Raw genomic sequence first — 12406 nt, 5'->3', positions numbered from 1 at the left:
AACTTTATTTTTCAATGAAGTTCCATCTCACGTGGGTATGTTTGATCGCTTCAATTCACTGTGGATTCGTTTGTAAACAAGAGCCTGGATTTGCAGACAGAATGAGATTAAAAACGATGCTGTGCCTTCTATATTGGATCTGACAGGAATGATGCAACACACTAAAGTGAGTAAAACATGTTTTTTTCATATGTGTCATAGTATTGCATTGTTACAGACTGATATCTACTGATTGTGTAAGTGTCTAACTAACCAATTAAAGGGATAGTTCACCCAAAAATGAAAATTAGCCCATAATTTACTCACCCTCAAGTCATCCTAGGCGTGTATGACATTCTTCTTTCAGACGAATAAAATTGGAGTTATATTACAAAAGTCCAGGCTGATCCAAGCATTATAACAGCAGTAACAGTTTCTCCGTTTTTGAAGTCCATAAAAAGTGCATCTGTCCTTCAAATAACGTGCTCCACGCGCGTTTATCTTTATCAAGTAAACTTTCGGCCGACCGCCTTCCGAGGAAAAGTGTTGAATGTTGAAAGTGAAACTCAAGATGCGTTCGTGACGTCATGATGAGCGGACCTGGTCGCGTTAGTCTTTCGATCCGCAGGGGAACTTTCATAAATTGAACACGGAAGGCGGTTGGCAGAAAGTTTACTTGATAAAGTTTTAAATATTGATATTTTTCTTACACAAACGCATCGATTCGCTTCAGAAGGCCTTTATTAACACCCCAGAGCCGCGTTGAGCACGTTATTTGACGGACAGATGCACTTTTATGGACTTCAAAAACAGAGCAACTATTACTGCTATTATAAAGCTTGGATCAGCCTGGACTTTTGTAATATAACTCCGATTTTATTCGTCTGAAAGAAGAATGTCATACACACCTAAGATGACATGAGGTTGAGTAAATCATGGGCTAATTTTCATTTTTGGGTGAACTATACCTTTAACGATAACTTACCATGCTGTCACAGACCGGAGTATCCTTTGTATTTGAGGTGTTGTTGGCTAATTGTCCTGCGATTCGGGATCATCAGACTCTGGGTCAAACATGTGTGGGCGAATCTTTCCGGTTGCCATTTTCCCACATTGGAAGTTTTCAAAACAATTCCCAACGTGTACTGACAGGGGAGCCGAAACTCATTATAATATGCAAAACTGTTATCCAATCATAGCAGTGGGCGTTTACTTCCAAGTCTTCAATGCGGCACGTCCATAAAAACCGAGAACTATATAGGCTCAAAACCAGGCTGGAAAATAGCCTATTACTTATTTATTATGATGTTTTTGAATGTAAAAACCCTGCAAATGTCATAAGTTGACCTCAGACAACAGTATAAAAAATTAAAAAGCGCCAGTTCATGACACCTTTAAGCTTCATCCACTATATATATCTATCACTGGCAAAGCCTAGAAGCTAGCTTAGGACATGCTAGTGTGCTAAAACAGGTTAACAACATGCTAATTAAAACCTTCAAACTTTCTGGCTTAAAGTTTGTCTACGAAATTTACTCATCTAGTTCTTTTGGAGTCGATTTTGCTGCTTTGGCTAAACCGCGTAAATATGTTTACATGTAGCCCACAAGACAAAAAAAAAAAAAGCTGAATGAAAAATGACCCCGTTCAAAAGTTTATGAACTTTTGATTCTTAATACTGTCGTTTCCTGATGATCCACAGCTGTGCGTGTGTGTGTTTGGTGATGGTTGTTCTTGAGTCTCTTGTTTGTCCAGAGCAGTTAAAGGTAGGGTAGGTAAGAATGATCTAAAACACTTTTGTCCAAATTTGTTTAAACTTTCCTTATATGTCAATACATAATTAAAATTTAAGTACTCTGAAAAAGAGAGTATAAAAATCGAGTGACTCTAGACTTTTTAATCTGCAATAAACACCGCTCATTATTTTCATTCGGGCCGAAACAAGTGATTGGCTTGGGCGCCTGTCACTCTCTCTCGCTACCATGGCTACCACCGCTTTTGCTCCAGGATCTGCCCACATGCGCCCCAGTGTTGCCAAGGCGGGCTACTTCAAACACTGTTGCCGCGGCTGTTTTTCATGTCCGCGGGTTGAAGCCCCCCTAATTATGTGATATTTTGCCCCGGGATTTGCGAATTTTAGCAGGCAGCCCTACCAAAAAGACACATATTTTACCCCCCAAATGCCGTTTTACCGTTTACCGGAGAAACACGATTGGGCTTGTTTTGGGCTAGTTTTGAGTAGCAATTGGGCGGATTTTGTTGTGAAAACCTGGCAACCCTGGCGCACCCGTTTGATTTGAGGAGTTCAAGAGACTGTATTTCTGCAGGACAGGTAATCTTTCATTTTGATTATACATTTTTTTGGTTTATGTTTTCATGAAGCATGTATCACTAGCACACGTAGCTGCCTAATATAGCTAACATAACATTACTTAGCATAAAGTTACAATGTTATACACTTAGCGAACCATTAGTAGAGATGATAAATAGTCAATATGCTTAGCTCAAATTGATCGCTGTCGTGTTGAATTTCGCAAAATGTAACTTTAGATAACAAAATGCATGTGTAAAAGCTAGTACACCGCATCCAGGAACTTTTTTTAGAACTAAGTTAGCTTTAGCTACTACCCTCTGTCTAAACTCTTTTACCATGTTCACCGGGAACTTTACCTGCACGTTTATTTCGGCCCTTGGTTTGTTTTTATATTCTCTACCAATGTTTACTGATGTTTTTATCTTGTATCTGTGTGTGTCGTAGACACTGTGTTGTGTGTGTATTTTAAACTTTACCAGTATCGTTATTCTAGCTTGATAGTGAGTACTAAAGGACATCTTATTTGTTTATATTCATAATGATAAAGTTAGATTTTTTATTACATGTGATCCTGACATGATGTCACTACATGCACTTCTTCTCCGCTCGTCTCAGGTAAATAATGCGTCAGCTGAGTAGGGATGGGCGTATCGAAACGAAATATCGATATATCGATACTGATGTGATCATCGAAATGTATCGATACTCAAATAAAAATATCGATACTAAGGTGAGGTTTTTTACCAGTAATTTAGTTTATTTAAATACGAATAACCTATGTTACCAAATAGTTGTGTAGTATAGGACTATTTTCCTGCTCATCTGAACCATGATCTGAACGCACGCAAATAGTGCAAGACAGAACCAGTCAATCACAGAGAGAGCGTTCGCACACCGATGACACTCTATTCAAACTGAGCTGCGTTTCCCAAAACTATCATAAGAAAGCATTGATGCTTTTGGAAACGCAGCCCAGAACAATACTCATCAGAAGACAAAAAACATATGTTTGAGTTATTTCACAATAGACAAATATAAATTGTAGCCTACATAGTGCAATTACACTCTTTAAATGTAATGTTAAAAGTTGATATTGATCATGTTCTATTCTGTAACTAATGTTAATATAGGCCTAAATCATGTCAGAATAAAAAGGTTGCATTTTGCAATGTCCGGTCACTGGCAGTCCCTTATGAAAATAAACCATGGTTTATTTGTTACTACAGTGACCAAATATTATTAGTAAATTTCCATGGTTACCACTACAATTAAACATATTTTATCCATGTGTAAACAAAAACATGATCTAATAAGTTGCAATTAAGGCATATGTATATGTTAAAATAACCCTTCAAATATAATGTTAAGTGGATATATTTATCCATTTTACTCTTAGTAATTTTAATAATTTAATAAATGTAATAATTAAAAAGTTCAGTTTAGAAGTATCGTATCGGTATCGATATCGGCGATACTGGCCTTGAAAGTATCGGTATCGTATCGAAAACAAAATAAGTGGTATCGCACATCCCTACAGCTGAGCTGAGCGGTCGGCGTGGCGCGTTCATGTGTTTTGGGGGCGTGGCTTTGGAAAGAGCCCAGAAGAGAGAAGGTGGAGTGAATGGAAATGAGCTGTCTTTAAAACAGTCGTGAGAGGTCTACAGAAACTCAATTTTTATAATTTCTTTTTCAGAGTACTTACATTTTAATTATGTATTGATATATAAAGAAAGTTTAAACAAATTTGGAAAAAAAGTTTAACCAAATCTTACCTACCCTACCTTTAAACTGACCAACGTTCTTCAGAAAACGTCCTCCTGGGGTCTTTTCTTCATATGTCTCGAACTCAGTTAGCCGGATTTGATTGTTGATGATTTGGCATGATCTTGGATTGTTTGGTTCTTCCAAGCTCATCCTGGACTTGCTGTCATAGCAACAGGTCCGTAAGCTTAAACCTGCTCGCTTATTTCATGGAAACAGGATTAAATTGCATCTTTTTAGTGAGCGTTGATACTTAAAATCTGTCCCAGCCACTGCTACTTTATTTCAATAATTTAAAATAAAAAAAATAATAATAATATAAAAATGTATTTGAAAATAATATTATAATGTGTATAGTACCATAGACACTGCCCCTTGATTGAGAGATTTATTTGTGATGGAATAATTTCTTTATGTTATTGCAGTCTAACACACATGCTGTGCATTCATTTCAGTGATGATGGATATTATGGGATGCTTGATCCAGCACAAGAGATGCAGATAGCTTGATCTTGACCCTTAAGAAACTTTAATACTGTCACGTTACAAATCTGCTTCAATTAAAAATTAAATTAATTGCTAATTACAACATTGAAATAAAAATGTAAAGTATGTACGAATTGTGAATCTAAATAATTGGGAATCATGTTTAAAAAAAAAAGTGCACATTTAATTTATCTATTATAACTTTAATGTTGGTTTTGTCGTTTGGCTGTTTCCTTCTAAAGGTCCAGAATTTTTTTTTTTTCCGTCAAGTTTTGCCAGGTGGCTTTTTTAATTATATGATGTCATCATGCTGATGTCTTGCCACCAGCCAATCACTGCATTGCTGATCGTGGTTTCGAGTATCGATGCATCTGCCCTCTTCAGGAAACACAAGTAAAATTAGGTCATTTAATCCAGATATTTTAATCCAATCCACAAATTCGTTTAAAGAACCAAATTAGCCAGACATCAGTTATCACGATTAAAAGATCTGGGATGAGTGGGATCGGTCAAATAATCTCAGACGTATTAAGCGAGGTATGAAGAACCCTAAAATTCTTCAGTTTTCCAGCATCTTTTACATATTTGAACCTTTTCCAGTAGGGACTGTATGATTTTGAGATCTGAGGACGATTGAGGGACTCAAACACAACTTTTAAAGCTACACTGTGTAACTTTAGTTTATTCTTAGCTAAAAAAATCTTAGTTCTTTCAAAAATATATGTGCTCATTAATGTATATTTACTTCTTTCAAGTAATAAAGTATTCTCGTAACTTTATACTATGCCATTGAAAATACATACGGGTGAGGGGTTTGAATGCGGGTCGCATGTTGCCCCTCCATCTTGAAAGTACATTAGCCAAAGAGGGACATACCCGTAAATTCAAGCTTCGCCTTTCGTGTTTTAACACTCGATGGCACCGTGTCGAATGTGGACGAGGTCGAACTGGAAGCCATGTTAATCTTGGACTAAATCGGCCACCGTAGGAGTTAAAACGAAATCGGAATTGAGAGGAACAGAAACTAATATTCACTGGATGGTCATATACCTTTTAACCGCTAGATGGGGGAAAATATCACAGTGTAGCTTTAAAAAAGGTTCAAACTGATAAAACTTTTAAACAGGATGTCGTCCAATTTTGTTTAAATGTCTTTTTTAATATTTAGTGCTGCCCTTCGGGAGCAACAGAAGATTATTGTTTCCCGGAAGACAAATTAAGTACAAATGACCTTGATCTTCAAATTCAAAACGTTTTCTTAATGCATCGTGTTTCCTTCTGGAGCATCAGTAAAATATGACAATAATCATGAGTAAACAATCTTTTATTGGTACAAAACAAACACAAGAGAAGACCACACAGGCCTTAACTGATCATGAATTTCATGAAACAGATGAAATGATAAATGCCCTCCCGAAAGATAACAAACCTCCTTTAACACATTGCCACGCCTCCCCCTCCCTCCAATCCCAAAATCCTCTCCTTCTGTGTGTTCCCCAATCTTCTCCTCCTCATGCGATCAGTCTTTTATTTGGAGCCGGTGGACAGCAGAGCGATCAGACCTGAAGAGGCACTGATGGACAGAATGTAGTTCCTGTGACAAACACATAAGGTCAGCGTTAGACTTCTGAACCAATCAGAAGACACTTAAAGAGTAAACACTACAGTAAACTTACACTGTTGGATTGAAGTTCTTCAGCAGGAAGAAAGAGGCGACGATGACGAGCAAGAGGAAGAGAGTGTTGTTGTAAAAGATGGAGAAAGTTGTGGCCTCGTAATCGGCGACCTCGTTCTTCTTCCAAAGGATCCTGCGGCAAACACTCACCGTTAGCAACAAAGCACTTCCAAAGAAAGCCATTTCCTGTGCCATATTTAACACAGCGGATCAACGGGTGCATCTAAAGTGGTTCATTTCATTTCTGTCTTTAAAGGGTAACTAAACCATAGGATGGTACTTCCAATGGCTCACTAGCCACGCCCCTGGCACGAGCTCACCACGCCCTCAGAAATGTTTCCCCCAATCACATGATGAGAACGGCTTCACTCCAGTATGAACTGTCATGTTACATGAAGTAAACATTATGAATGAAACTTGCTTTAACATTGTATTGAAGAAAATACGGTTAAATAATGCAGTTGTCAGTACACGTCAGGCTTTTCTTGCGATATTATTGCCGCCCGTCATGTGTACAAATCATTTTCATACATGAGACGCGCTTTCAAACCCTGACACGCAAGAGGTTGCCGCGGTAACGGACATCAATACCGTAACGTGCTGTCTAACTTATTTGAGGAAATCTGTTTATAATAGGCTTTTAGGTCTGAACTTATTGGTCCTGCGCTGCTTATTGATTCAGTTCATTTGAATGAAAATCGTATGTATATCAGATATCTGACCTATTTTTGGTGGCATTCAGTGTAAGGATTTGACTGTTCATTCTCTCTTGCGCGGCTGCTTCGCTAGCATCGTCTGCATCGGGAGTTAACGCAGTTTGAGCAGCGGCTCGCATTGATTAGGCTCTGACCCTTTGTCTACAGATAGTTCACCCTCCTCCACTTCAGGTGAAGGTGGGGGAGAATGACCGCTCTGTTGCAAAGCTACTGGCGTCACTCCAGTCAGTCATTCTCATCTCCATCTTTGCGACTCGCGAGTCTGACAGCTGTCAATCAATCCGTCACTGCGGGTCTCAGGTGCACGCCCTCCGCTCAGCTCCGCCCAAAGTTCTTCCCCTCTGTCTCCGCTGGGCTCTGCCCACTTTTCCAGCATTTTTAAAAAATTGCCAGTGGGTGAAGTTAAGCTCTGAACTGGGGTTTAGTTACCCTTTAATAATGGCCAGTGTTGTTAATGGTAACTAAATCAAATACTAGAGCACAGGGGCGTAGCCAGCGCTATGATGACTAGGCCCCCCAGTTTATTATACAAATTTAATAATATTTATTAAATAACAGTTGTTTCAATTATTTTAACAATTACAAAATTACTATAAAATCTCAAATACTAAAATAAATTAAATGTGTGGGTTTTTCTTTTACAGTCTATGGGTTTTGCATAATGATTGATGAGTTTGATTGACAGCTGTCTCGTGTGTCGCGCGGCTCGCCCCTGTGAGTTCATGAAGTGTGTTTACCTATTCACCTATAATTTGCAGTTGTGTGATAGTCTGAAAATAAATGAAAAGCATGCATCAATGTCTTCTCTCTTTCTGTATCAAAATCTCACCCAGCTTTCCTCAGAGATGGTCCCAATAATATGCTTAAAGTCAAGACAAATTCAGTTTGTGCATGATTACATGATATAACAATTTTTTAACACTGTATCCTAAATTGTGGATAATTAAGCGAAATATCATATGCTGAAGTACATATCTGGAGTGTTAACGATTAAAAGAAAAAACAATAACAAGAACCGTACAGAACCGAAAACCGTGATACGAAGCGTGGGTTTTGTGAACCGTGCCACCTCTAACATGCACCTAAAACACAATCATCCGTTGCAGTTTTCATCCATTTTATTTATTGTTTTTGGTATTTCTTCAAGTGCATTTTTTGTAAACAGATTGAGAGTCCATTGCTTTTATTGTTTTTGGTTGTTTTGTTCATTTATTGTTTTCTGTTTTCAGTGTTAAATATTCTTTAGAAATAAAAGTTTATTGATCTTTGAAAAGGTGTACCTGCATTATTATTATTTTAGATGAAAATGGTCTCAGAACGACAATATTATCTTTTATCGCAATAATTTCTTGGCCAATTTATCGTGACAGGCCTAGTCTCTACTACTACTACTACTAATAATAATAATGTCAAGATGGTTGCTTACTTTATATGCGATATTATTGCTTTAAGTGTGTAAAATCTATTTCCCCAATTGATGTCTTTCACTTAAAGCATAACTTATTGTGTTTACATGAATACTCATCAAGACGGTCATTTTGACAGAACTGTGTATTTGACGTGTAAAAAAAAAAAGAACACCTTGTGCGCACGTTTCGGTGTGTGTGTGTGTGTGTGTCAGAGTGTGAGACTGCAAGGAGTTGTTTTTCGCAAGTTATTGTGTTTAATAACTCTTTTTGACGTCAAGCAAGTCACATAAGTAACAGTCGTGTGCTCAGTCTATTCTCTGCTATATGCGTCAACCTAAAACGTACACTTTTCACAATGTTGAAGTAGCCTATTAAAATCATTCAGATATTGCGTACCCTTGCGATATTTCGATAATTTCTATATGCTGCGCAGCCCTATTGTGTTTCATACCTCTCATCCTTCTCTTTGCGGGACATTTTGCGGTTGTCGGCCTCAGAGAGCTTGCGCGTCACTTCCTTGGACACGGCGTCTTCACGTTTCTGAGCAACCCTGAAAGATGCGCAATGATCAGTTCAGTCTTCTGACGTTAGCAAAGATGACAGAGTCTTAGGAGAAAGAGAGAAAAGACAAGACACAGGCAGTCTTACTTGTGCTTGAGGACGAATTTGACATTCTTGTAAGCAAAGGCAACCAGGTACGTGCTGACCAGAGTCATGACTGCATACAGCACTGCAGACTGGACCAGATCCATGTGCCAGATCCTCCAGAACAGCCCTGGGACAGAATCACACGCATGCAGGAATTAGATATGCGTCACAATAAGTCAATCAATCATCAGTGACCATTAAGACACAGTTAAAGGTGCACTATGTAACATTTTTGCAGTAAAATATCAAAAACCACTTGGCCAGTGTTGTATATTTTGTTCGGTTGAGTACTTACAATATCACAAATGTTTCCAACTAATACTAAGTAAAAAAAGATAAGATATCCCCATTTATCACATTAAGAATTTCAAATAATTATGGTATTACAAGTTTTCTGAAATGTTTTTTAAATGTGCAAATGAGTTATATAATTAAAGCTACACTGTGTGATATTTTCCCCCATCTAGCGGTTAAAAGGTATATGACCATCCAGTGAATATTAGTTTCTGTTCCTCTCAATTCCGATTTCGTTTTAACTCCTACGGTGGCCGATTTAGTCCAAGATTAACATGGCTTCCAGTTCGACCTCGTCCACATTCGACACGGTGCCATCGAGTGTTAAAACGCCAAAGGCGAATCTTGAATTTACGGGTATGTCCCTCTTTGGCTAATGTACTTTCACGATGGAGGGGCAACATGGCGACCCGCATTCGAACCCCTCACCCGTATGTATTTTAAATGGCATATTATAAACGTACGAGAATACTTTATTACTTGAAAGAAGTAAATATACATTAATGAGCACATATTTTTGAAAGAACTAAGTCTTTTTAGCTTAGAATAAACTAAAAAGGTTACACAGTGTAGCTTTAAATATGCACTAATTTGCATACATTTCTAGAACAAAAATCTGACCAATTGAATGAAGTCAGGTTCAAAACTCCTGACATATTAGATTGGATCTCTTTTTATCACTCCATAAATCAGAAAATACTATCAACAGCCAGAAAAAAAAGTTAATTTTCACCATTTGTTAGAAATATGATTTGTAATATAAGTTTTGTAATTGAAATCTACAGACGCAAACAGATAGTGCTATAAAATATATACTTTAAAGTATAATTTTGGATGTTTCCTTTCCACTAATCTGAGAAAAAAAACACTTTATAATAAAGGTAAAAAGCACAAATGCATGAAAAAGTGAGAATCTATAGCACACTCAATAGTATAGAACAGGGGTTTTCAAACTGGGGACCCCCAAGGGTCCTCCAAAAAGTGCTAAAGGGTCCCCAGAAAATTTCAGAGAATAAAAAGACGAAACAAAAATGTCTACCGAATATTCTAACTGTTTCATTTCTCTCTCCTTTCTTGCAGTATATATTGCAGAATTGTATATGTTTGCTTTGTATCTTAAGTGAGTTTTTCTCACTATAGTCCCCTTTATCTCACTCTCTGGGGTTGAAAGGCAGTTTTCTTAATGCAGTATGTAAACTGCTTACATACATTTATTGTAAAAGTTGCTTATACAAATCATTTTTAATTGAAAATGTTCTTCTTCAGGTTTATACATCCAACATTAATAGCCAATTTAAGTTGGGAAACAATATGTTGTATTTACAATGTCACACTTACTATTTATCTGACAGTTTAAATGTTTTTTCGTACATAAAAATAGATGGATTTTAGGAAGGGGGTCCCTCATATTTGGGGGTCCTTGGCATCATAAAGTTTGAAAACCCCTGGTATGTGAACACTGTTGAGCTCAATGTTTAGACACAAGTCCAGAAGAGGAACTTACAGATGGGGATGGCGGACACGATCAGCGCATTGCCGTAGAAGAGCGCCGTGGATTTGGCCGACAGGTTCCTGCTGAAGTCCTGCAGGAGCAGATCCTCCTCTGACTGCTGTTTGTTGGCGGTTTTGGGTGCCATGTCTCCAGTCTGTCCTCAGCTCCGATCCTTGGCTTGGTTGAAAAGAGACAGACACGTATGTGATCCGACTGGATGAAGCGCTTACGCCGCGTCAGCACAAACAGTGACGCGGAAAGGGTGCGCGCAGAGCTCAAGGGGACTAGCGCCGAGCTGCTGCCCGCTAGTGTCCGGGAGGAGCGCGCGCATTTAAAGGGACAGTTCGCTTAAAAATTAAATTTCTGTCAATATTTGAGAAGGGTTTAAAGTTCACCCAAAAATGAAAATTCTGTAATTAATTACTTACCCTCATGTCGTTGGACACCCGTAAGACCTCCGTTCATCTTCGGAACACAAATGAAGATATTTTAGTTGAAATCCGATCGCTCAGAAAGGCCTCCATTGGCACATTGGCACGGTTCACTCTCAAGACCCTTAAAAGGTACTTAAGACGTTGTTACAAAGTCCATCTCACTACAGTGGTTCTACAATAACTTTATAAAGCGACAAGAATAGTTTTTGTGCACAAAAAACCCTAAATAACGACTTATATAGTGATGACCGATTTCAAAATAATGCATCATGAAGCTTCAAAGCGTTATGAATCAGCGAGTCGAATCATGATTCAGATCGCATGTCAAACCGCCAAACTGCTGAAATCAGTTGACTTTGGCGATCAAACCGCTGAATCGACTCACTGATTCATAACGCTTCAAAGTTATTTTAAGTTATTTTTCAGTTTCTCTTGAAGCCAATACGGAAGTGACTTAAACTACCGTACTATTCATTGACTGGCCACTAGGGACAGGCTCCAGAAGGAGCAGAATCTCATTGAGCCCCATGTTAAAATGCCCAACTTTACAGCAGATTAAAACATGTTTTCAGTCTGGTACAAATTGTGGTTTTGGTCTATACGGCTAATTTTGCCCTTCATGACGACTGTGAGGGGGCTGAATTTTTTTATAACTCATTCGTTTACATTATATAAAGCATTAAAGTTCTGCATAATTAAGGGCGTGGCCACTTCGAGTGACAGGTGGATTGCCATTTATCTGCTGTCTGTTAGTCATCGTGTCACTTAAGCTCCGCCCATGTACCGCCTTTTTGCCCATTTTCTGTTATACGGGAGTGACGCGCGATGACGCGCTGCCAAGATGGCGACGGCCATCTCGTCCATACTTTGCGCTTCAGAACGGCTCATCAGAATCTTATGGGTGACGTTACGGACACTACGTCCATATTTTTTACAGTCTATGGTTTTAACCCAAGCGACAACCTCCCCCAGTTTCTCTTGAAGCCAATACGGAAGTGACTTAAACTGCAATTAATCGACTGGCCCAGAAGGAGCAGAATCTCATTGAGCTTCATGTTGAAATGTCAAACTTTACAGCAGAAAAAAACATGTTTACAGTCTGGTACAAATTGTGATTTTGGTCTATATGGCTAATTTTTCCCTTCATGACAACTGTGAGGGGGGTCATTCGTTTACATTATATAAAGCTTTAAAATTC

General features: G+C 38.4%; 1 protein-coding gene across 1 annotated transcript; it reads right to left on the bottom strand.

Moving 5' to 3' along the window:
• Positions 1–5847: 5847 nt before the first annotated feature.
• Positions 5848–11027, bottom strand: ssr3 (signal sequence receptor, gamma). Its single transcript, XM_079824733.1, has 5 exons — positions 10787–11027; positions 8989–9115; positions 8792–8890; positions 6217–6348; positions 5848–6134 (listed from the first exon to the last, which is right to left on the bottom strand). Exons 1-5 carry the CDS (start codon positions 10917–10919, stop codon positions 6068–6070), a joined length of 558 nt encoding a protein of 185 aa, XP_079680859.1. The 5' UTR covers positions 10920–11027; the 3' UTR covers positions 5848–6067.
• Between the last annotated feature and the right edge of the window lie 1379 nt (positions 11028–12406).

The sequence above is a fragment of the Gobio gobio genome, assembly GCF_949357685.1.
Source record: "Gobio gobio genome assembly, chromosome: 9".
Taxonomy (NCBI): domain Eukaryota; kingdom Metazoa; phylum Chordata; class Actinopteri; order Cypriniformes; family Gobionidae; genus Gobio; species Gobio gobio.
This window is presented reverse-complemented; position numbering and strand designations above follow the sequence as displayed.